At 45.4% G+C, this 26,483-nt stretch overlaps 1 protein-coding gene across 1 annotated transcript; it reads left to right on the forward strand.

Moving 5' to 3' along the window:
• The first annotated feature begins 11,528 nt into the window (after nt 1-11,528).
• On the forward strand, nt 11,529-22,253 carry ovol1a (ovo-like zinc finger 1a). The gene is made up of 5 exons (XM_014156745.1): nt 11,529-12,070; nt 17,743-17,990; nt 18,141-18,299; nt 19,593-19,737; nt 21,922-22,253. Exons 1-5 carry the CDS (start codon nt 11,971-11,973, stop codon nt 22,251-22,253), a joined length of 984 nt encoding a protein of 327 aa, XP_014012220.1. The 5' UTR covers nt 11,529-11,970.
• The last annotated feature ends 4,230 nt before the right edge of the window (nt 22,254-26,483 follow it).

Genomic DNA, 26,483 nt, shown 5'->3' on the forward strand with positions numbered 1-26,483 from the left:
ATGAGCCGTCCTCCCCCCACCAGCCTCCTCTGGTGCTAATATATTTGATATTGCAGTGAATTTGGTCTATGACTTAATAATAAGTACAATTCTGTATCTTTCAGTAGCAAACAGGGAAACAACGACGAGTTCCAGCCGGTTGTCAATAGAACATACGTTTCCTTGGAAACATGGCTGAGGATATCTGTTTATCTGACTTCTTTGGTTATCGTCTGTCCAGAACACTATTTATTTTGCTCACCTAGAGCTTGAAATCAGTTGAAAAGGTTGGCTTGACTGACATGAAAATTCCACCAAGGGGAAAGGATCCACAGAAACAGAGGATGGGTATCTTTCTACACATGTCTTTATTTGTAATGCTGGCTGCCATGGTTAACAGAAAGACAGGACATTGAAATGCTACCTGGATTGACTAAAACACACAGCATCACAGCCAGCGTTTTGTGTGTCTGCGTCTGTATGTGATGTTTGTGTGCAAAGTAAGTCACGCACGCATCATCTCTCATCTCTTACAAACACCCTGGTTTTCACTCAGAAACTAGACAGGCTTCTCTGTCTGTCTGTCTGTCTGTCTGTCTGTCTGTCTGTCTGTCTGTCTGTCTGTCTGTCTGTCTGTCTGTCTGTCTGCCTGCCTGCCTGCCTGCCTGCCTGCCTGCCTGCCTGCCTGCCTGCCTGCCTGCCTGCCTGCCTGCCTGCCTGCCTGCCTGTCTGTCTGCCTGTGTTCCACCCTGCTAGAGAACAGGTTTGAATAGAGAGGAGAGAGACTGTTTTGTACAGTCTCATTTGGAAACGTTGCTCATTCACAAGACTTCAGACATTATTGTCAATTGAACCTTGTCCTCCCCCTAAGCATTTACCAACGTCTTTGGGACGTCTTTTTTCTTTTTGTGTCGTCTGGACCTGCCTTGATTTTAACATCCACAGACATTCGGTCTGGACCGGTCTATATTTGGACCAAACATAGACATAGACATATGTTTCACATGTTTGGACAGCACAGTACAGTACAGCAGAATACTGTACATTACAGTACAGCAGAGTACATTACAGTACAGCTCAGTAGAGTACACTACATTAAAGTAATGTGTACTGTATTGTACCCTACTTTACTCTAATGTACTCTACTAAACTCTACTGTACTTCATTTTACTGAATTAAACTGTACTGTACTCTACTGAATTAAACTGTACTCTACTGTATTAAACTGTACTGTACTGTACTGTACTGAATTAAACTGTACTGTACTGAATTAAACTGTACTGTACTCTACTGAATTAAACTGTACTGTACTGTATTAAACTGTACTGTACTGTATTAAACTGTACTGTACTCTACTGAATTAAACTGTACTGTACTGTACTGTATTAAACTGTACTGTACTGTACTGTATTAAACTGTACTGTACTGAATTAAACTGTACTGTACTGAATTAAACTGTACTCTACTCTACTGTATTAAACTGTACTGTACTGAATTAAACTGTACTCTACTGAATTAAACTGTACTCTACTGTATTAAACTGTACTGTACTGTATTAAACTGTACTGTACTGTACTGTATTAAACTGTACTGTACTGTACTGAATTAAACTGTACTCTACTGTATTAAACTGTACTCTACTGTATTAAACTGTACTCTACTGTATTAAACTGTACTCTACTGAATTAAACTGTACTCTACTGAATTAAACTGTACTCTACTGAATTAAACTGTACTCTACTGTACTAAACTGTACTCTACTGTACTGTATTAAACTGTACTCTACTGTACTGTATTAAACTGTACTCTACTGTACTGTATTAAACTGTACTCTACTGTATTAAACTGTACTCTATTGTATTAAACTGTACTCTATTGTATTAAACTGTACTCTACTGTATTAAACTGTACTCTATTGTATTAAACTGTACTCTAATGTACTGTATTAAACTGTACTCTACTGTATTAAACTGTACTCTATTGTATTAAACTGTACTCTAATGTACTGTATTAAACTGTACTCTACTGTATTAAACTGTACTCTACTGTATTAAACTGTACTCTACTGAATTAAACTCTACTCCACTGTACTGTCCTGTACTCTATTGTATTAATCTGTACACTACTGTATTAAACTGTACTCTACTGTATTAAACTGTACTCTACTGTATTAAACTGTACTCTACTGTACTGTATTAAACTGTACTCTACTGTATTACACTGTACTCTACTGTATTACACTGTACTCTACTGTATTACACTGTACTCTACTGTATTAAACTGTACTCTATTGTATTAAACTGTACTCTATTGTATTAAACTGTACTCTAATGTACTGTATTAAACTGTACTCTATTGTATTAAACTGTACTCTATTGTATTAAACTGTACTCTAATGTACTGTATTAAACTGTACTCTAATGTACTGTATTAAACTGTACTCTACTGAATTAAACTGTACTCTAATGTACTGTATTAAACTGTACTCTACTGTATTAAACTGTACTCTAATGTACTGTATTAAACTGTACTCTACTGTATTAAACTGTACTCTACTGTATTAAACTGTACTCTACTGAATTAAACTGTACTCTACTGTATTAAACTGTACTCTACTGTATTAAACTGTACTCTAATGTACTGTATTAAACTGTACTCTACTGAATTAAACTGTACTCTACTGTATTAAACTGTACTCTACTGTACTGTATTAAACTGTACTCTACTGTACTGTATTAAACTGTACTCTACTGAATTAAACTGTACTCTACTGTATTAAACTGTACTCTACTGTATTAAACTGTACTCTACTGTATTAAACTGTACTCTAATGTACTGTATTAAACTGTACTCTACTGTATTAAACTGTACTCTACTGTATTAAACTCTACTCCACTGTATTAAACTGTACTCTACTGTATTAAACTGTACTCTACTGAATTAAACTCTACTCCACTGTACTGTCCTGTACTCTATTGTATTAAACTGTAGTGTGATTGTGAAACATAGCCTCGAGGTGTATGATTCATTCAGATATGGATCTGGTGACACCGACCAAATGTTCACTTGTTTCCTTTACAAAACTGTGTCAGGGCCAGGCTGTTGCAATGGAGAATATGGTTCACATTATGTCCTTGTTTTGACTCTGTTTGAATAAACATCCTTTATTCTGTTGCTGTGTGTCCCCCCCCCTTCGAGTGTTTGTGTGACGGAGGGATCAAATGACGATATATTGCAAATAATGGAAAGACACCTTTCTTAATTCAGTCCATGAAGATCTTTATATTCTATAGATTCTGAACCGTCGCGTAACCATTTGGAAGGATTAGTTGCATTGCAGTCGAAACGTGGTTTTGTTGCCATGTAGAAGTGGAACTTATAGATGCAGATATATACTGTACCTACTGCTACACTGGACCTGTTGACCCCTGTTGACCCCTGTTGACCCCTGATCCAGCCCAGTCTCAGAGAAGATTAGCCCGAGTTCTGTGATGCTTTGTGCCTGTACTACCAGTAGAATCAGTTTATTATTTATTAAGGACGCTCTATCTTGTGGCGTGGGTTGAGTTTAGTGTTTATTTTAGTCCGGTGGGGTGACAACCGGTTAGACCTCTCCAATGTGATACATAAAAAACACAAAACTAAAAAAGTCACCCAGTTACAACGGTCACATTCATCTATGAATCAACGCTTGTGACACACACACACACACACGCACACACACACACACACTCTCTTTCACCCACGCATACAACACGCACACTTTGTCACCTCGCCGGATGGAACTAGACCAACGGGTATCAACGGATAACGAACTGAGCCACTGAGATTCCACTGGAATACCACACACACACACACACACACACACACACACACACACACACACACACACACACACACACACAAAGGAATGCTTCTGTGAGACAAGAATAAACAAATAAACTGTCCCTTGTATCTTTTTCCACACTGATTCTTCCCCCATACTATATTCTGGCATCATGAAGTGCTTTGAGAGACTAGTCAAGGATCATATCACCTCCACCTTACCTGACACCCTTGACCCACTCCAATTTGCTTACCGCCCCAACAGATCCACAGACAACGCAATCGCCATCACACTGCACACTGCCCTAACCCATCTGGACAAGAGGAATACCTATGTAAGAATGCTGTTCATCAATTACAGCTCAGCATTTAACACCATAGTACCCTCCAAACTCGTCATTAAGCTCGAGACCCTGGGTCTGAACCTTGCCCTGTGCAACTGGGTCCTAGACTTTCTGGCGGCCCCAGTGACTTCGCTGGCCCTCAACAATGGGGCCCCACAAGGGCGCATCCTCAGCCCCCTCCTGTACTCCCTGTTCACCCATGACTGCGTGGCCATGCACACCTCCAACTCAATCATCAAGTTTGCTGACGACACAACAGTAGTGGGCTTGATTACCAACAACAACAAGACAGCCTACAGGGAGGAGGTGAGGGCCCCCCATATTATAGACCCCGTATTAGACTCAAATTATAGACCCATAATATAGTCTCTCTCTCTCTCTCTCTCGACCTGAATGACTAGACGCACTCTGGGGAATAACACACTGTGTTTAGCTAGTGTAGTGTACATTTCAAGCACACTCTAGTCATGGATGCATGGAATGAGAAAAAGAGAGAGAGACATTGTAAATACCGCCAATATTTATCTGTTTATTTACCTTCACCTTCTATAGGTTCAGCTTGTAGTGTACCTCTCCTCCTTTTCTCCTCCCCCTCTTCTCCTCCTCCCCCTTCTCCTCCTCTCCTCCTCCTCCTCTCCTCCCCCTGTTCTCCTCGTCCCCCTCTTCTCCTCCTCTCCTCCTCTTCTCTCCCTCTCCTCCTCTTCTCCCCCTCTCCTCCCCCTCTTCTCCTCCTCTTCTCCTCCTCCTCTCCTCCCCCTCTTCTCCTCCTCCCCCTCTCCTCCTCCTCCCCCTCTTCTCCTCCTCCCCTCCTTCTCCTCCTCCCCTCCTTCTCCTCCTCCCCTCCTTCTCCTCCTCTCCTCCTCCTCTTCTTCTCCTCCTCCTCCCCTCTCCTCCTCCTCCCCTCTTCTCCTCCTCCTCTCCTCCCCCTCTTCGCCTCCTCCCCCTCTTCGCCTCCTCTCCTCCCCCTCTTCATCTCCTCCTCCCCATCTTCCCTCCATCCTTCTCCTGTCTCTCTGTGAGGTTGCTGCCACTATAGGGTATGTACTTAAGGGGCCTGCACAGATTGATATATAGAAAGACCACCAAGTGAACTTCCTGCTCAAGGTGACTCTGATTGTAATCTATACACACAGTATATTGTGTTGCAGGAAAAGTTAAGTCACGCAGCAGTGTTGGCAGAGCTATTGGCTCTTATATACATCATTTTGGGGCTCCTGAGTGGCGCAGCGGTCTAAGGCACTGCATCTCAGTGCTAGAGGCGTCACTACAGACCCTGGTTCGATTCCAAGCTGTATCACAACCGGCTGTGATTGGGAGTCCCATAGGGTGGCGCACAATTGGCCCAGCGTCGTCTGGGTTTGGCCGGTGTAGGCCGTCATTATAAATAAGAATTTGTTCTTAACTGACTTGCCTAGTTAAATAAAGGTTAAATAAATAAAAATGTATCAGAAACACCTGTACCACAGTAAATATGTTTTACTGCCTGCAACTGTTAAGAATGTGGTGATGATTATTCCCCGTAGATTCAAACTTATCAAGATACAGTATGATAAACTGTCAATCTTTACACTAAAGAAAAGCCTTGCCAGAGTTCCAGAAAACAATCATAAGAGGAAGAGGAGAGTAACAGGTACAGACAGAGGGAGAGAGAGGAAGAGGAGAGTAACGGGTACAGACAGAGGGAGAGAGAGGAAGAGGAGACTAACGGGTACCGATGGAGGGAGAGAGAGGAAGAGGAGAGTAACAGGTACAGACAGAGGGAGAGAGAGGAAGAGGAGAGTAACAGGTACAGACGGAGGGAGAGAGAGGAAGAGGAGAGTAACAGGTACAGACAGAGGGAGAGAGAGGAAGAGGAGAGTAACAGGTACAGACAGAGGGAGAGAGAGGAAGAGGAGAGTAACAGGTACAGACGGAGGGAGAGAGAGGAAGAGGAGAGTAACAGGTACAGACAGAGGGAGAGAGAGGAAGAGGAGAGTAACAGGTACAGACGGAGGGAGAGAGAGGAAGAGGAGAGTAACAGGTACAGACGGAGGGAGAGAGAGGAAGAGGAGAGTAACGGGTACAGATGGAGGGAGAGAGAGGAAGAGGAGAGTAACAGGTACAGACAGAGGGAGAGAGAGGAAGAGGAGAGTAACAGGTACAGACGGAGGGAGAGAGAGGAAGAGGAGAGTAACAGGTACAGACGGAGGGAGAGAGAGGAAGAGGAGAGTAACAGGTACAGACAGAGGGAGAGAGAGGAAGAGGAGAGTAACAGGTACAGACGGAGGGAGAGAGAGGAAGAGGAGAGTAACAGGTACAGACAGAGGGAGAGAGAGGAAGAGGAGAGTAACAGGTACAGACGGAGGGAGAGGAAGAGGAGAGTAACAGGTACAGACGGAGGGAGAGAGAGGAAGAGGAGAGTAACAGGTACAGACGGAGGGAGAGAGAGGAAGAGGAGAGTAACAGGTACAGACAGAGGGAGAGAGAGGAAGAGGAGAGTAACAGGTACAGACGGAGGGAGAGAGAGGAAGAGGAGAGTAACAGGTACAGACGGAGGGAGAGAGAGGAAGAGGAGAGTAACAGGTACAGACAGAGGGAGAGAGAGGAAGAGGAGAGTAACAGGTACAGACAGAGGGAGGGAGAGGAAGAGGAGAGTAACGGGTACAGACAGAGGAAGAGGAGAGTAACAGGTAGAGATGGAGGGAGAGAGAGGAAGAGGAGAGTAACAGGTAGAGATGGAGGAAGAGTAATTATAGATAAAACGTATTTCTGCTCATCGGCCATTGGACATAAACATTACACAACAAGTTGGAAATCACAAATTCAACAATGAGTAGTTTGTAAGGAATCAGTGGCTAAATGCAAGCATTGCAAAGCAATCAATAGCCTGCTATTCAGTGTAGTGGCTGTGTGGTCCCAAGTCTATGATTAAGGGTCTCTTTTCCAAGTTTAAAATTATAAACATTCAACGTTAGCCATGCTATCAATGAAGCATGATTTGTGCAGCGCTCAAAACAACTGTTAACTTGGAACTGCAAAATCAGATTTTAGTGAGTTCAAGACAACTGGGAACTCAGGGGAAAATCGAGCTACGACTGGGAAAATACGTTTTGAACTTTCATTCAACTCTGAATTGTAAATCCTGAAGTCGGGTCTCTTTCTAGAGCTACGACCTGAAGATCACTGACGTCATCATAAAAAGTATTGGTTTTTTGAGTTCCCAGTTGTCTTGAAAGCACCATAAATCCAGAGAATGCCAGACTTTGATGTCAAAGTTTTATGACAGAATTTGCCCACGAAGGACCGCCGCGCCACTTCCTGTTCAAGGAAGCACAGCATAACAAGGTGAGTCCATTCAGAAAGTATTCAGACCCCTTGACTTTTCACAATTTTTTTTACATTACAGCCTTATTCTAAAATTGATATAATTCGTTTTTTCCCTCATCAATCTACACACAATACCACATAATGACAAAGCGAAAACCATTTTTTTTTTATGTTTGCAAATTTATGAAAATAAAAAACTAATTTACATAACTATTCAGACCCTTTGCTATGAGACTCAAAATAGAGCTCAGGTGCATCCTGTTTCCATTGATCATCCTTGAGATGTTTCTACAACTTGATTGGAATCCACCTGTGGTAAATTCAATTGATTGGACATGATTTGGAAAGGTACACACCTGTCTATCACACAGTTGATAGTGCATGTCAGAGCAAAAACCAAGCCATGAGGTTGAAGGAATTGTCCGTAGAGCTCCGAGACAGGATTGTGTCGAGGCACAGATCTGGGGAAGGGTACAAAAACATATCTGCAGCATTGAAGGTCCCCAAGAACACAGTGGCCTCCATCATTCTTAAATGGAAGAAGTTTGGAACCACCAAGACTCTTCCTAGAGCTGGCTGCCTGGCTAAACTGAGCAATCAGGAGAGAAGGGTCTTGGTCAGGGAGGTGACCAAGAACCCAATGGTCACTCTGACTGAGCTCCAGAGTTCCTCTGTGGAGATGAGAGAACCTTCCAGAAGGACAACCATCTCTGCAGCACTCCACCAATCAGGCCTTTATGGTAGAGTGGCCAGACGGAAGCCACTCCTCAGTAAAAGGCACATGATGGCCTGCTTGAAGTTTGCCAAAAGGCACCTAAAGGACTCTCAGACCATGAAAAACAAGATCTCTGGTCTGATGAAACCAAGATTGAACTATTTAAAATCGAATCAAACTTTATTTGTCACATGCACCGAATACAACAAGTGTAGACTTGAAAATGCTTACTTAACCAACAGTGCAGTTCAAGAAGAAGAAAATATTTACCAAGTAGACTAAAATAAAAAGTAATAATAAAAAGTAACACAATAAGAATAACGGGTCTATATACAGGGGGTACCAGTACAGAGTCAATGTGGAGGCTATATACAGGGGGTACCAGTACAGAGTCAGTGTGGAGACTATATACAGGGGGTACCAGTACAGAGTCAATGTGGAGGCTATATACAGGGGGTACCGGTACAGAGTCAATGTGGAGGCTATATACAGGGTGTTACGGTACAGAGTCAATGTGGAGGCTATATACAGGGGGTACCAGTACAGAGTCAATGTGGAGGCTATATACAGGGGGTACCAGTACAGAGTCAATGTGGAGGCTATATACAGGGTGTTACGGTACAGAGTCAATGTGGAGGCTATATACAGGGGGTACCAGTACAGAGTCAATGTGGAGGCTATATACAGGGGGTACCAGTACAGAGTCAATGTGGAGGCTATATACAGGGGGTACCAGTACAGAGTCAATGTGGAGACTATATACAGGGGGTACCAGTACAGAGTCAATGTGGAGGCTATATACAGGGGGGTACCAGTACAGAGTCAATGTGGAGGCTATATACAGGGGGGTACCGGTACAGAGTCAATGTGGAGGCTATATACAGGGGGTACCAGTACAGAGTCAATGTGGAGGCTATATACAGGGGGTACCGGTACAGAGTCAATGTGGAGGCTATATACAGGGGGGTACCGGTACAGAGTCAATGTGGAGGCTATATACAGGGGGGTACCGGTACAGAGTCAATGTGGAGACTATATACAGGGGGTACCGGTACAGAGTCAATGTGGAGGCTATATACAGGGGGTACCAGTACAGAGTCAATGTGGAGACTATATACAGGGGGTACCGGTACAGAGTCAATGTGGAGGCTATATACAGGGGGGTACCGGTACAGAGTCAATGTGGAGGCTATATACAGGGGGTACCAGTACAGAGTCAATGTGGAGGCTATATACAGGGGGTACCGGTACAGAGTCAATGTGGAGGTTATATACAGGGGGCACCAGTACAGAGTCAATGTGGAGGCTATATACAGGGTGTTACGGTACAGAGTCAATGTGGAGGCTATATACAGGGGGTACCAGTACAGAGTCAATGTGGAGGCTATATACAGGGTGTTACGGTACAGAGTCAATGTGGAGGCTATATACAGGGGGCACCAGTACAGAGTCAGTGTGGAGACTATATACAGGGGGTACCGGTACAGAGTCAGTGTGGAGACTATATACAGGGGGTACCAGTACAGAGTCAATGTGGAGGCTATATACAGGGGGTACCAGTACAGAGTCAATGTGGAGGCTATATACAGGGGGTACCGGTACAGAGTCAATGTGGAGGCTATATACAGGGGGTACCGGTACAGAGTCAATGTGGAGGCTATATACAGGGGGTACCAGTACAGAGTCAATGTGGAGGCTATATACAGGGGGTACCGGTACAGAGTCAATGTGGAGGCTATATACAGGGGGTACCAGTACAGAGTCAATGTGGAGGCTATATACAGGGGGTACCGGTACCGAGTCAGTGTGGAGGCTATATACAGGGGGTACCAGTACAGAGTCAATGTGGAGGCTATATACAGGGGGTACCAGTACAGAGTCAATGTGGAGGCTATATACAGGGGGTACCAGTACAGAGTCAATGTGGAGGCTATATACAGGGGGTACCAGTACAGAGTCAATGTGGAGGCTATATACAGGGGGTACCGGTACAGAGTCAGTGTGCTGGGGTACAGGCTAGTTGAGGTAATCTGTACATGTAGGTAGGGGTGAAGTGACTATGTATAGATAATAAACAGTAAGGGGTATAGGCTAGTTGAGGTAATCTGTACATGTAGGTAGGGGTGAAGTGACTATGTATAGATAATAAACAGTAAGGGGTATAGGCTAGTTGAGGTAATCTGTACATGTAGGTAGGGGTGAAGTGACTATGTATAGATAATAAACAGTAAGGGGTACAGGTTAGTTGAGGTAATCTGTACATGTAGGTAGGGGTGAAGTGACTATGTATAGATAATAAACAGTAAGGGGGTACAGGCTAGTTGAGGTAATCTGTACATGTAGGTAGGGGTGAAGTGACTATGTATAGATAATAAACAGTAAGGGGGTACAGGCTAGTTGAGGTAATCTGTACATGTAGGTAGGGGTGAAGTGACTATGTATAGATAATAAACAGTAAGGGGGTACAGGCTAGTTGAGGTAATCTGTACATGTAGGTAGGGGTGAAGTGACTATGTATAGATAATAAACAGTAAGGGGTACAGGTTAGTTGAGGTAATCTGTACATGTAGGTAGGGGTAAAGTGACTATGCACACCTGTCTGGCCATTTGGCCTGAATGCCAAGCGTCACGTCTGGAGGAAACCTGGCACCATCCCTTCAGTGAAGCATGGTGGTGGCAGCATCATGCTGTGGGGATGTCTCTGACTGTCCTTGAGTGGCCCAGCCAGAGCCCGAACTTGAAACCGATCTAACATCTCTGGAGAGACCTGAAAATAGCTGTTCAGCGACGCTCCCCATCCAACCTGACAGTGCTTGAGTGGATCTGCAGAGAAGAAATGGGAGAAACTCCCCAAATACATGTGTGACAAGTTGTAGAGTCATACCCAAGAAGACTCGAAGCTGTAATCACTGCCAAAGGTGCTTCAACAAAGTACTGAGTAAAGGGTCTGAATACTTATGTAAAGAATAAGGCTGTAATGTAACAAAAAGTGAAAAAAGTAAAGGGGTCTGAATACTTTCCGAATGCACTCCCCCACCCCTCATCAGAACAAACACATGGGAATAAAAGTGGTCCTGTTCTTTATGCGCCACTGTGACGAAGCACTTCCCCCTTTCTCACTAATCAACTATTTATTTACCCTCTATACGTAGTCTGCTATACTCTAATATTTCCCCTCCCCTTTGTAATATATTTTCTTGCCCTTCTTCTCGTTCCCACCTCGAAGCGGAATGGAGAAAGCGAGAGGGAGTGTGTAAAAAAGAAACGAAGAAACCGGTCGAACAGGTAGTAGCCTGGCCCAGATCTAGTTTGTCACCGTTATTTCTGAGGCGCATGCGCGCTGCTACCTGTGCTTCCTGAATAAAGGAAAGAAAGGTCTAGACTACCTGTGTTGCCTTTGACCAACCTCTGAATTCACCGTGTTGTGTTGTTGTGAATCAGAATCGTTATCAGCGGTCTACCTGACAAACTCCGAGGATAGACCGTAGCCTGAAGGTACGGGCACACCTGAACAACGGACTCACCTGCAGAGACGCTACCGGTGCTGTTTTCGTGGAGTGTGGGCTGGGAGAAAAACAACGGATAAAAAGAGAAAGAAAACGGGATAGGTAGAAGACAGAAACTACAGAGCTACAAAGTTTGTTGTTAAGGTGGAGAAGGAGGGAGGAGTGCGCGAAGAAGAAGAGAGGGGAACAATCCTTACCGTTTAATTAATTTTTTCTCCAGCGGGAAGTTTTTTTTTCTTCACCGGTTTACCTGGAGTATATTGATTAGACGACAGATTATCCGTAAAAAGCGAGCATGCCGCGAGCCTTCCTTGTAAAGAAGGCGAGATACTCTCCCGGTAAGCGGAACTGGAGCGAGCAGCCAGACCACGAGCGCGGGTACGTCTATATCCCAGGTGAGAGAGTTCGACGTTGTGTTCCGTTAATAAACCATTTTGTTTCGGTGGAACACGAGCAGCAGCAGCAGCACACAGCGGCACCGAATAACGGGAAATCAGTGTTCAATGACACGATTAATAAATTGTTACGCTATAACGGTTTAACAAAAAGTCAACCTGAAACTGTTATAATTATTTATCCAAAAGAGGCTACATTACAGCAGTATCGGGGCGGAATGTTTTGGCATCATGTTTACACTGTCATTGCAGGCCATATTCCAGGATAGATCATAGGACTACCAATAACATATTTTTGGTGGGTTTTATTGAACTTTTCTTGGTCTAAAGGTAAAGCCACTGCGTCGCAGCGGGCCAGGCCCAACTATAGTGCGTGTGGCATTGTTCCCCTGTGCTGTGAGCCACACAGATAACCAGGACAGCCGTTACAACTCCTGCTGTCCGATCTTCAGACCCGAGTAGTCTCCCTGAAGGAGAGAGAGAGAGAGAGAGAGAGAGAGAGAGAGAGAGAGAGAGAGAGAGAGAGAGAGAGAGAGAGAGAGAGAGAGAGAGAGAGAGAGAGGGGTGAAACCGGTTGCAGCACTGCCCCAATCTACCTCACCCATACGGCCTGTCTACCTCACCCATACGGCCTGTCTACCTCACCCATACGGCCTGTCTACCTCACCCATACGGGCCTGTCTACCTCACCCATACGGCCTGTCTACCTCACCCATACGGCCTGTCATATCTATTGTAAACCAAGAGCCACTTGTTTCACGAAGCGCGGCAGGTTGACCTTATAGACAGTCTATACCGCGGCGCTTCATGGAAAACAGATAGCATCTCGGTTTGCAATAGATTTGAGATGTAGTCCTACTGTGTAGACCAGATATGCCTTTAACTGCTTGACATGTAGACATAAAATGTATATATATATATTTTTTTAGCCATCATCCACACAGTAGCCGAACACTTAACGTTACCAGTGTTTTACACGGAGGTTTCACCTCATCTTCTTGTTGTTTTAACTAGACTAGATATGTCTTCTCTTGCGTCGCTGTCCTGAGAACAATCGCCATTGTACCGGTGGGCTTTTTGTTATCGTTATGGTCTGCGGTATCAGATAACTGATAGCGGGCAGGAAGCCGAGCGGTTACTAGCGTTGGTGCAGTAACTGAAAGGTTGCTGTTTCGAGACGACTTGGTGAAAAGTCTATCGATGTGCCCTTTGAGCAAGGCACCAAAACCCAAATAGCTCCTGTAAGTCGATCTGCATAAGAGCGCCTGCTATGTAAATGTAAACACATTCACCTAAGATCTCCTTCCCCCACCACAGTTAACTTTTAATCATGACCTTTTAGAAAAGTCTCTGGTACTGAAAACGACCGTTAGATTAGCACCCAACAGGAGATAGATTAGTTCAGGAAGTGAAATCTATTTAAAAAAACATTAAAAACGCTTTAGGTAAGAAACAAACCAAACCTCTCAGTATGGTTATCGGGTAGGCTGTAAGATCTATTTTTTTTTGGTTGCTGATGTGTGTTATTTGATTGTTATCAAATTGTCTAAGTTGAATATGTTTTTATGAAAACCAAGGCTATTTCCAACTCAAAAGATGTGACCGTCAGGTTATTGCCTGAAGAGCCAAATCACCGGCAGTAGTCATGGTGACAACGTTATTACCCAGCTGCGTGAAGTTACCGGCCACGCCGACTCGACTTGTGTTTCACTGCAGCTACAGCTGTGATCATTGTCCCTAACAATACTTCCATGGCGTTTTATCACGTTATGCGTTTAGCATAGGTTAGGTTATGTTAGGTTAGGTTAAGGTTACACAGTTCTCACCATAATTCTGAGAAAGATAATTTGATAGTTGGACATTGAAACGTATGTGCTTAGTAGCTATTCTATTATTTTTGTAGCTTCAACTAATAAATAAATAAATAAAATATCACAGGAGATATTTTTTTCCAAATTGAGACAAAACCCCGGTGCTAACAGTACCTGTGCACATTTGGGAAGTAGCATTCTTCATTGAGTGCGCTGGACGGGAGCGTACGTGTGCGCGCCCCCGCCGTCTGGGTAATGTTTAGGATGGTAGATGCTGGGTGAATGTAACGGACTAAGGTTAGTATCCTCGTCTCCCAACACACAGTCATACACCCTTAGCAAACACACCAAACCACTACCGCCTGTTCTCCTGTTGACTCTCTCTCTCTCTCTCTCTCTCTCCTCTCTTCTTCTCTCTCCATGGGAGGTTAAGATAGCACCTAGGCTTATTATTTGAATATTAGCCTTTACATTGTCTTTGACTTCATCCGCCTCTGTGTTTGACACTTTTCATTAAACCATTAGTTCAGCCTGTGCTCAGGAATAGACGTAACATAGTAAACTTAAATTGGGGACACTCCATTTAGTATAACACGTTTTGTATGGCATGTATTAAATTGTCGATGTCCATCATCCATTTCATATGATGTGCAATACGAACATTATGTTAGGAATTTGCAAAATGTATGATATGTTACAAATTCCAATTTGTTGTGGCTAACGTTGGCTAGGTGGCTAACGTTGGCTAGGTGGCTAACGTTGGCTAGGTGGCTAACGTTGGCTAGGTGGCTAACGTTGGCTAGGTGGCTAACGTTGGCTAGGTGGCTAACGTTGGCTAGGTGGCTAACGTTGGCTAGGTGGCTAACGTTGGCTAGGTGGCTAACGTTGGCTAGGTGGCTAACGTTAGCTAGGCTAGGGGTTATAGTTTAGGGTTAGGTTAGATTAAAGGGGTTAAGTTTAGGGTTAGGTTAGATTAAAGGGTTAGGGTTAGAGGAAGAGTTAGCTAACATGCTAAATAGTTGCAAGTAACTAAAAAGTAGTTGCAAAGTTGTCTGTGATGAGATTTGAAAGCACAGCCTTTGGGTTATACCAGCCTGCTTTAGTTCTGCCTTAAGTAAACGTATTGTCTTCTGTAACCATACCAGACGTCAAATATTATACTAATTTGAGTGTCCAGGATTTACGTTTACTATATTACGTCTAGTCCAGGGGAAGGCAACCCTGTTCCTGGAGTGTCGCAGGTACTGCAGGATTTTGTTCCACGCCTGACCAATTAAACGAATTGATTTGTTCAGTGACTGCTTAAATTCAACACACTGACGCGACTCCAGAAGCAGGGATACCTACCCCTGGTCTAGTCTATGATAACAGGCTGGTTAGTTTCAGACTGTTTGATAACATGAATGAGGTTTTCAAAGATGAGACTGAACCAAGGTTTCAAATATCCATGTCATAATATCTGGTTATATGGTCATTGTTTGCCTGGAGGCGCGCTTTGCGCTGGTGTGAGGGAAGGGAGGGGTGAGCAAACAGCTCGAATTTAACAATTCACCAACGTGTGTGTGTGTGTGTGTGTTTTTTTTATTTTTATTTTTTTGAAGTGAAATATGACTTCAGTTGACCAATTAAACGGTTACAATAAAAACAACTTAATTCTGTCCCAATATGACACTGAGAATAGGTGGAACCTGCTCCCTCAAATTAAACTTTTACATAAAACAAAATATATTAATTACTAAACTTCATTTTAAAGCCCGTGTTTTATCATAATTATTTATAAAAAATATCTGTCAGCTGTATTTTGAGGAGGGAGCACACTGACTGGACCAGGCAAGGAGTACCCGCCACCCCCATTCTCCCTAGTAAATGGTTCCTTCCGAGGTGCACGGATCCATCAGTAGAGGAAAGTGTAAAGAGGAAGAGGAGACCTCTTGTTTTTCCTGTTTTCGAAGGAATTCAATGAGGTAAGTAAAGTAAACCATTGGTGTCTATGTGGGAGCAACCAACTTAAGCAGTGGTGTTGTTTCGCCTGGGGAAGTGGGTATACTCTAATTTTGCCCCAAATTTCCCAAACGGCTCGCCCATCGAAGGATGCTGTGGAGATGTTTTTCAGCGGCAGGGACTGGGAGACTAGTCAGGATCGAGGGGAAAGATGAACGGAGCAAAGTACAGAGAGATCCTTGGTGGAAACCTGCTCCAGAGCGCTCAGGAACTCAGACTGGGGCGAAGGTTCACCTTCCAACAGGACAACAACCCTAAGCACACAGCCAAGACAACGCAGGAGTGGCTTCGGGACAAGTCTCTGAATGTCCTTGAGTGGCCCAGCCAGAGCCCGGACTTGAACCCGATCTAACATCTCTGGAGAGACCTGAAAATAGCTGTGCAGCGACGCTCCCCATCCAACCTGACAGAACTTGAGAGGATCTGCAGAGAAGAATGAGAGAAACTCCCCAAATACATGTGTGACAAGCTTGTAGCATCATACCCAACAAGACTCGAGGCTGTAATAGCTGCCAAAGGTGCTTCAACAAAGTAAAGGGTCTGAATACTTATGTAAATGTGATCTTTCATTTTATTTTTTTTATAATACATTTGCAAAAATGTCTAAAAATCTCTTTCTGCTTTGTCATTATGGGGCATTGTTTGTAGATTGATGGGGGAAAAAACGATTTAATACATTTTAGAATAAGGTTGTAACGTAACAAAATGCAGAAAAAGTCAAGGGGTCTGAATATTTTCCGAATGTACCGTATGTTTGTAAATTCAATTGACCACCAAGAAGCCATTTGAAGCTATAAATGAAGTTTGAATTGCTATCTTGTTGACCTGTCTTATCTGGCAAGCCTGTTGATAAGGTTAGTAGACTTTACAAAAGCAGCCAACAACTACATCACATTTCTTTAAATCTTTTACCCAGATTTTTAGCAGATATTTTACTTCTTTAAAAAAAAATCCCCTCAGGGTTTCAGGTTGACGCCCCAGATTATGACCCACACAAAACAACGTGACCTCACCCAAAATGTTGCAACGCTTTGATTTGCGAGTTATCCGATTGGCTCCTGTCCTGTTATAGAATCAACAGATTCAATTGTGTGATCAACTGACATTCATAGAACACACACACACACACACACACACACACACACACACACACACACACACACACACACACACACACACACACACACACACACACACACACACACGCGTCTCTACAATAACTGGCTGGAGGTGTGTCTGCACTGGCTGGAGGTGTGTCTGTACTGGCTGGAGGTGTGTCTGTACTGGCTGGAGGTGTGTCTGTACTGGCTGCGGAGGTGTGTCTGTACTGGCTGGAGGTGTGTCTGTACTGGCTGGAGGTGTGTCTGTACTGGCTGCGGAGGTGTGTCTGTACTGGCTGCGGAGGTGTGTCTGTACTGGCTGGAGGTGTGTCTGTACTGGCTGGAGGTGTGTGTGCACTGGCTGGAGGTGTGTCTGTACTGGCTGGAGGTGTGTCTGCACTGGCTGGAGGTGTGTCTGCACTGGCTGGGGGTGTGTCTGTACTGGCTGGAGGTGTGTCTGTACTGGCTGCGGAGGTGTGTCTGTACTGGCTGCGGAGGTGTGTCTGTACTGGCTGCGGAGGTGTGTCTGTACTGGCTGCGGAGGTGTGTCTGTACTGGCTGCGGAGGTGTGTGTGTTTGAGGAGCTTAAAGCAGGAACCTGTGTCTCTGGACTGGCCGGTCAGACTGGTCCAACGGTAACTATAGTGTGTGTGAAGCACAAGACACCCCCCCCCCCACTCCCTCTGTCCTTCTTGTGTGTGTTACATTACATATAGAATATAACCTACAATATGGTATCTTTTCTCCTCTCTTGTTCCAGTGTCTGCATTCCCCTTATTGGAGGAGACTGAAGCCAGCCCAGCAGAGACCGCTCTCTGTCTCTCCACGACGACACGCTACGAATACACCAAACGCACAGAATCACTCCTGCATGACGTGCACAGCGTGATGACCCCTAGAGCGGAGCTGCCCTCGTGCACGGTGCTGGGTCAACCCCAAAGCCCGGGTCAGGGGTTGGAGGTCAAGAGGAGGGCACAGAGCAGCACCTACGTCCGCTCCAAAATCAAGGTGAGTGACTGAGGCATCATGGGGAATGTAGTCTTTTTTTGTTGTTGTCATCGTGTTTGTTGTTCTGGGAATATAAAACCCCCAATCATCTCTTAACTTTTTTTTTCTCCTGTCTCTCTCTTTCTGTCTTTTTCTCTGTCTCTTCTATAGGTGACTACAGGTGAGCTACCCAGTGAGATTCCAATACCTCCCCGGCCTTCCGTCCCCGAAATCACCACCACACCTGTTGCCTTGACGACGTCCGCTACTGGCCCGGTCTCCACAGTAACGAGGTCAGGGACAGGTGCTCAGGCGTCGTTCGTGTGCCAGGTATGTCAGATAACCTCCTCTCTCACCATCCCCCCCTCTCCTCTCTCCCCATCCCCCCCCTCTCCTCTCTCCCCATCCCCCCCTCTCTCCTCTCTCCCCATCCCCCCCCTCTCCTCTCTCCCCATCCCCCCTCTCTCCTCTCTCCCCATCCCCCCCTCTCTCCTCTCTCCCCATCCCCCCCTCTCTCCTCTCTCCCCATCCCCCCCTCTCTCCACTCCCTCCATGTCTAATCCCCCCTCTCTCCTCTCCCTCCATGTCTAATCCCCCCCCTCTCCTCTCCCTCCATGTCTAATCCCCCCTCTCTCCTCTCCCTCCATGTCTAATCCCCCCTCTCTCCACTCCCTCCATGTCTATCCCCCCCTCTCCACTCCCTCCATGTCTAATCCCCCTCTCTCCACTCCCTCCATGTCTAATTCCCCCTCTCTCCACTCCCTCCATGTCTAATTCCCCCCTCTCTCCACTCCCTCCATGTCTAACCCCCCTCTCTCCTCTCCCTCCATGTCTAATCCCCCTCTCTCCTCTCCCTCCATGTCTAATCTCTCCTCTCCCTCCATGTCTAATCTCTCCTCTCCCTCCATGTCTAATCCCCCCTCTCTCCTCTCCCTCCATGTCTAATCTCTCCTCTCCCTCCATGTCTAATCTCTCCTCTCCCTCCATGTCTAATCTCTCCTCTCCCTCCATGTCTAATCCCCCCTCTCTCCTCTCCCTCCATGTCTAACCCCCCCTCTCTCCTCTATGTGTAATCCCCCCTCTCTCCTCTCCCTCCATGTCTAATCCCCCCTCTCTCCTCTCCCTCCATGTCTAATCTCTCCTCTCCCTCCATGTCTAATCTCTCCTCTCCCTCCATGTCTAACCCCCCTCTCTCCTCTATGTGTAATCCCCCCTCTCTCCTCTCCCTCCATGTCTAATCTCTCCTCTCCCTCCATGTCTAATCTCTCCTCTCCCTCCATGTCTAACCCCCCCTCTCTCCTCTATGTGTAATCCCCCCCTCTCTCCTCTCTCCTCTATGTGTAATCCCCCCCTCTCTCCTCTCTCCCCATCCCCCCCTCTCTCCACTCCCTCCATGTCTAATCCCCCCTCTCTCCACTCCCTCCATGTCTAATCCCCCTCTCTCCTCTCCCTCCATGTCTAATCTCTCCTCTCCCTCCATGTCTAATCCCCCCTCTCTCCTCTCCTTCCATGTCTAATCCCCCCTCTCTCCTCTCCCTCCATGTCTAACCCCCCCTCTCTCCTCTATGTGTAATCCCCCCTCCTCTAACCATTTCTCTCTCCTGTTCCTGTGTAACCCATCAGATGTGCCAGAAGGTGTTCCAGTACCAGAGGATGTTGAACCGGCACCTGAAGTGTCACAGTGATACAAAGAGACACCTGTGTAACCACTGTGGTAAAGGATTTAACGACACCTTCGACCTGAAGAGACACGTCAGGACACACACAGGTAGGACGCACACACACACACGCACACACAGGTAGGACACACACACACACGCACACACACAGGTAGGACACACACACACACGCACACACACAGGTAGGACACACACACACACACACACACACACACACACACACACACACACACACACAGGTAGGACACACACACACACACAGGTAGGACACACACACACAGGTAGGAGACGCACACAGGCACACAGGCACACAGGCACACGGACAGAGAGACGTACAGACTCGCAGGTACACCACACCAACCATTAACCAGCCCACCCCTCACTAAACCCCTCACTAAACCCCTCAGCCCACCCCTCACTAAACCCCTCAGCCCACCCCTCACTAAACCCCTCACTAAACCCCTCACTAAACCCCTCAGCCCACCCCTCACTAAACTCCTCACTAAACCCCTCAGCCAACCCCTCAGCCCATCCCTCACTAAACCCCTCACTAAACCCCTCAGCCCACCCCTCAGCCCATCCCTCACTAAACCCCTCAGCCCACCCCTCACTAAACCCCTCACTAAACCCCTCAGCCACCCCCTCAGCCCATCCCTCACTAAACCCCTCACTAAACCCCTCAGCCCACCCCTCACTAAACCCCTCACTAAACCCCTCAGCCCATCCCTCACTAAACCCCTCACTAAACCCCTCAGCCTACCCCTCACTACACCCCACGCAACCCTCACCCTTACCCCTCACCCCGCACTCCACCCCTCACTAAATCCCACCCACTCCTCACTCTACCCCTCACTAAATCCCACCCACCCCTCACTAAATCCCACCCACCCCTCACTAAACCCCACCCACCCCTAACTCCACCCAGTGCTGCTCCATCTCCTCTCATTCCTCTCCCATCTTTTCCTCCCTCCATCCCTCCATCTCCTCTCATTCCTCTCCCATCTTTTCCTCCCTCCATCCCTCCATCTCTAGTCCAGTCTCTCTCCCATCTTATCCTCCCTCCATCCCTCCATCTCTAACCCAGTCCCTCTGCCATCTTTTCCTCCCTCCATCCCTCCATCTCCTCTCATTCCTCTCCCATCTTTTCCTCCCTCCATCCCTCCATCTCTAATCCAGTCAGTCTCCCATCTTTTCCTCCCTCCATCCCTCCATCTCCTCTCATTCCTCTCCCATCTTTTCCTCCCTCCATCCCTCCATCTCTAGTCCAGTCCCTCTCCCATCTTTTCCTCCCTCCATCCATCTCTAATCCAGTCCCTCTGCCATCTTTTCCTCCCTCTACCCCTCCATCTCTAATCCAGTCAGTCTCCCATCTTTTCCTCCCTCCATCCCTCCATCTCCTCTCATTCCTCTCCCATCTTTTCCTCCCTCCATCCCTCCATCTCTAGTCCAGTCCCTCTCCCATCTTTTCCTCCCTCCATCCATCTCTAGTCCAGTCCCTCTCCCATCTTTTCCTCCCTCCATCCATCTCTAGTCCAGTCCCTCTCCCATCTTTTCCTCCCTCCATCCATCTCTAATCCAGTCCCTCTCCCATCTTTTCCTCCCTCCACCCCTCCATCTCTAATCCAGTCAGTCTCCCATCTTTTCCTCCCTCCATCCCTCCATCTCCTCTCATTCCTCTCCCATCTTTTCCTCCCTCCATCTCCTCTCATTCCTCTCCCATCTTTTCCTCCCTCCATCCCTCCATCTCCTCTCATTCCTCTCCCATCTTTTCCTCCCTCCATCCCTCCATCTCCTCTCATTCCTCTCCCATCTTTTCCTCCCTCCATCCCTCCATCTCTAGTCCAGTCCCTCTCCCATCTTTTCCTCCCTCCATCCCTCCATCTCTAATCCAGTCCCTCTCCCATCTTTTCCTCCCTCCATCCCTCCATCTCTAATCCAGTCCGTCTCCCATCTTTTCCTCCCTCCATCTCTAACCCAGTCCCTCTCCCATCTTTTCCTCCCTCCATCCCTCCATCTCTAACCCAGTCCCTCTGCCATCTTTTCCTCCCTCCATCCCTCCATCTCCTCTCATTCCTCTCCCATCTTTTCCTCCCTCTACCCCTCCATCTCTAACCCAGTCCCTCTCCCATCTTTTCCTCCCTCCATCTCTAACCCGTCTCCCATCTTTTCCTCCCTCCATCCATCTCTAACCCGTCTCTCTCTCCATCTCTAACCCGTCTCTCTCTCCATCTCTAACCCGTCTCTCCCTCCATCTCTAACCCGTCTCCCTCTAGGAGTACGTCCCTACAAGTGTTCTCTCTGTGACAAGGCCTTCACCCAGCGCTGCTCTCTAGAGTCTCACATGAAGAAGATCCACGGTGTGACCCTGCAGTACGCCTTTAAGGAGAGACGCAACAAACTCTACGTCTGTGAGGAGTGTGGCCACACCGCCCCTTCCCAGGATGCACTGCTCAAACACTACCACGCCCTCCACCCCAACTCCGCCTTCCTGAGGGTGAAGGGAGGGACAGGGGCGGGGGGTGAGGGGGGTGAGGAGTCAATGCCTGGGTCGCCGCTTTCGAACAGTCAGTATAGTGATGATACTACAGGATCAGGGGGGCAATAGGGAGGGATGAGGAGAGGGAGGGAGGGATGGAAGGATGAGGAGAGGGAGGGAGGGATGGAAGGATGAGGGGAGGGAGGGAGGGATGAGGAGAGGGAGGGAGGGATGGATGGAAGGAAGGAGGGAGGGAGGGATGGAAGGATGAGGAGAGGGAGGGATGGATGGATGGAAGGATGGAAGGATGAGGAGAGGGAGGGAGGGATGGATGAAGAGAGGGAGGGAGGGATGGAAGGATGAGGAGAGGGAGGGATGGAAGGATGAGGAGAGGGAGTTGGTGCGATGGTTTGGAACAGGATAACGGTTGTGTCTTTGACAAAACCATCAACAGGGTCGTATTCATTAGGGCATGCAAAGTAATGTATGTTTGACAATTTAACGTTTCCTATTGGACAGATGCAAGGTTGTCTCCCTGTTTCAGTCCATTTACTTCCGTTTGGTGCTTAATGAACACGACCCAGGTAAATGTAAAACGTTAAGGGAAATCTAACGTAGTGGCAACGTGAGATTAGGATTGAGATTATGTCTAGTTTGAGATTGTTATGGTTCTCATCATAACACTCCTCTCTGTACAAAGAAAAAATATATATATAAATATATATATATTATGCAGTAAAGGGTTTAATATATTTATTTTGTTATAAATTGTGTATGTTATTATGAATTTGATTGATAAAAAGAGACAATGTTTGTTTTTGGGTTTACACTTCTGAAAAGGGAAAATGGTATGCTGTAGGAAATCTTTTGCACAACTACATTACCCTTGAAGCACCTGCTTCTCCAACGGTCCTCCTCCACAGGACCCGCTCCTCCACAGGACCCGCTCCTCCACATGACCCGCTCCTCCACAGGACCCGCTCCTCCACAGGTACTGGTCCTCTGCGGGTACTGGACCATTGCCGAACATGTAGCACCCACCTGGGTGATGCCACAGCTTCTGAAAGGTGCAATTGAATTGACTGGAATTAAAATGGAATTGATCCCAATCCTGCTGTTTAAAGACAGAGATTGTGAGACAAAGTGCCAGTCATTTTTACATTCATATCCAATAGGACTTGGAAGGGATATAACTTCTATGGATGAGATTACTACTAGCATACTGGAAAAGCACAGTTAGTTTATTCTATCCTGGTCCTAGATCTGTTTGTGCTGTATAGCCAACTCCTATTGCATTTGACAAGAGAACACAAACAGATCTGGAACCAGGCTCGATTTACACTGACGCTCAGGTTAGAAAACATTCCATTATAGTCCGGTCCAAGACCTGTTTGTGCTGGGTAGCCAACTCCTATGGTTTGACAAGACAACACAAGGCGATCTGGAACCAGGCTAAGATTGTTGTAGGTATAGTATAGGATTTAGACTGATTCCACTATATAACACTGTTTGTTTTTCACTTTTTTTTTTCTGTCAGTAGCGTTTGTTGTAGGTTTTCATATTCATATGTTTGATGTGCTGTTTTCTTTTCTTTTATATGTGGCATTGTTATTAGAGATTGGGAATTTGCATTAGTTTGTGTTTCTACTGTATAAGTGCCTGACTACTCATAAGCTAAAGAGAACCAAAAAGGCTTTCTGCATTGCTGAGATCATGATGATAGTTCCTATCACTGTATAATAGAGTTTAAACAATGGAGAGAGAGAGAGAGACAGAGGTGTTTTCTATTGATGACAGGCATTTGAATGACGACTGTACTGTAGGTATTGTCAGGTCCATCATTATTGACACCCCTTGATAAATATGAGCCAAGACATTCTGTACAAAATACTAATTCTGAGCTATATTGCATGCTCAACAATATGGGGAAACTGTATATTATTTTATACCAATACAATTGCTCAGCAAAAGAAAACTCTATTGTCATGTCATCTGACCATAGCACCGCCTGGAGTTTGCACCGCCTGGAGTTTGATAAACGGCATTGGCAATTGGATTGGAACCGGTGCTTTGGTCAGATGACATGTAAATAGAGCTCCTTGGCAACGCAAAACAGCGATGGGTTTAGTGTTGAAAAACAGAAGCATATGCAGGAATGAACCTCCAATACCTACTGTAAAATATGGTGGTGGATCTGTGATGTTATGGAGCTGTTTTGCTTCCACTGGTCCCGGGACCCTTGTTTACGGTCAACGGCATCAGAAACTTTATCCAGTACCAGGACATATTTTTTTGTTGTTGCCAAAAACCTGATTTCTTCTGCCAAGAGGCTGACGCAAGTGGATCTTCCAGCAAGATAATGACCACTAGGACTAATCAAACGTTCATCCATAAATCTAAATGCTGCAATGGTCACCTCAGTCTCTGGACTTTGAGTCCATTCCTCCATACAGAATAAGATCCCTCCCAACGTGTTTTCCAGTCTCATAAAACATTTTAGAAATAGGCTCAGTGGTGTTATCGTCGCAAGCGGAGGGTGCTGGAACAGGGGTGCCAAGAACCCCAATCTTTTTTTAGATTTTTGTACGTATTTCTTGTTCAACAAAATCTCATTTTCTGAGCAATTGTATTGTTATAAAATAGTATAATTTCACCCTTCGGGTTTTTTTTGCATGAAATATATCTCAGTATTTATATTGTTTATTTATACAATATTTTTTTGCTCATCTTTATCCAGGGTGCCAATAATTATAAACATGATTATATCTGGGGTTTAGTTTTCGGGTTTATCTTTTTTTTTATGAGCATTTTATCACTTATCTAAAATGTAACTGTATCAAATTGTTGTATTTTGTTGTGTACTGTATTAAAAACCACTACTGCGTTTTTTGGGGGGTTTTTGTTGTTGCTGTAGTTGTCTATGGCCAGTAAAACAATGAGATTCGAAATGTTTCTTTCAAAGACTTTCCTTACCATGTTGCCAACTTGACTTGCTGTCGGTTAATGCAAAAGATTGTTTTAGCGGTTGTGGTTGATGGGTTGTGGATGCTGTCTGTGTGTTCAGTCTGTGTGTATATATGACAATCATGGTGTTACTTATTGCTCAATATTAAATCTATTTTCTGGAATGTATAAAGTATTGGCCTACTGTGTATCTTTAGTTCAATCAGTTTAGTTTTTATTCTGTTTAAATGAATAGAAAATAAGAAAGCTGGTGTGTGTGTGTGTGGGGTGGTGAGAAACAGATTACACATGCCCACAAAGAATTCAGAAAACAAACTCTCATATTTACTGGGTGAAATACCACAGTGTTCCATCACAGCAGAAAGATGTGTGATCTGTTGCCACAAGAAAAGGTCAACCAGTGAAGAACAAACACCATTGTAAATACAACCCATATTTATGTTTATTTATTTTCCCTTTTGTACTTTAACTATTTGCACATCATTATGTAGCCTAGTAGCCTAGTGGTTAGAGTGTTGGACTAGTAACGGGAAGATTGCTAGATCAAATTTCTGAGCTGACAAGGTAAAAATCTGTCGTTCTGCCCATGAACAAGGCAGTTAACCCGCTGTTCCTAGGCCATCATTGTAAATAAGAATTTGTTCTTAACTGACTTGCCTAGTAAAATAACACTGTATATAGACATAATATGACATGTCTATTCTTTTGGAACTTTGGTGAGTGTAATGTTTAATGTTAATTTTTTATTGTTTATTTAACTTTTATTTGATCTGTTTCAATTTCTTTGGCAATGTAAACACGTTTCCCATGCTACTAAAGTCCTTTGAATTTAATTTAATAGAGAGAGAGAGTGTGTGTGTGTGTGTGTGTGTGTGTGTGTGTGTGTGTGTGTGAGGGATATATATATATATATATATATATATATATATAGAGAGAGAGAGAGAGAGATAGAGAGGGAGACAGGGGCAGAGAGAGAGAGAGAGAGAGACAGAGAGGGGGGGGAGAGAGAGCGAGAGAGAGACAGAGAGAGCGAGAGAGAGAGAGACAGAGAGAGAGAGACAGAGAGAGAGAGACAGAGAGAGAGAGAGAGGGTAAAGTAGGGTGGGCGTAGCGTCTGAGGCAGTATATTCCTGCTGGTCGTTGTTTGGTCTTGTTGATGGAATCCAGCGTTCATCGGTACACGGGAGCCTGATTTGGGAAAACCATTGCATTCAAAGGTCTATTTATCTGGAAATCTTTGGGCTACACATTTGTAGGCTAATATATAACAAACAATGGCAATGTTGAAAGTCACAATCATGAGTTAAACATTTCACAATACTGATTTGAAAATGAGCACGTAAACCACCTGCGCTTCAGTTATTGCAAATATGTATAGGAAGGGTTAACAATTGG

This window comes from Salmo salar, chromosome ssa18 (genome assembly GCF_905237065.1).
Source record: "Salmo salar chromosome ssa18, Ssal_v3.1, whole genome shotgun sequence".
Taxonomy (NCBI): Eukaryota; Metazoa; Chordata; class Actinopteri; order Salmoniformes; family Salmonidae; genus Salmo; species Salmo salar.

What these genes read in the sequence shown, in the direction of transcription:
- ovol1a (XM_014156745.1), top strand. Translation starts at nt 11,971, where the DNA reads ATGCCGCGAGCCTTCCTTGTAAAGAAGGCGAGATACTCTCCCGGTAAG. An exon ending in CGGGTACGTCTATATCCCAG is followed by an intron (nt 12,071 to 17,742) that starts GTGAGAGAGTTC and finishes CTCTTGTTCCAG; the next exon opens with TGTCTGCATTCCCCTTATTG. An exon ending in ACACGTCAGGACACACACAG is followed by an intron (nt 19,738 to 21,921) that starts GTAGGACGCACA and finishes GTCTCCCTCTAG; the next exon opens with GAGTACGTCCCTACAAGTGT.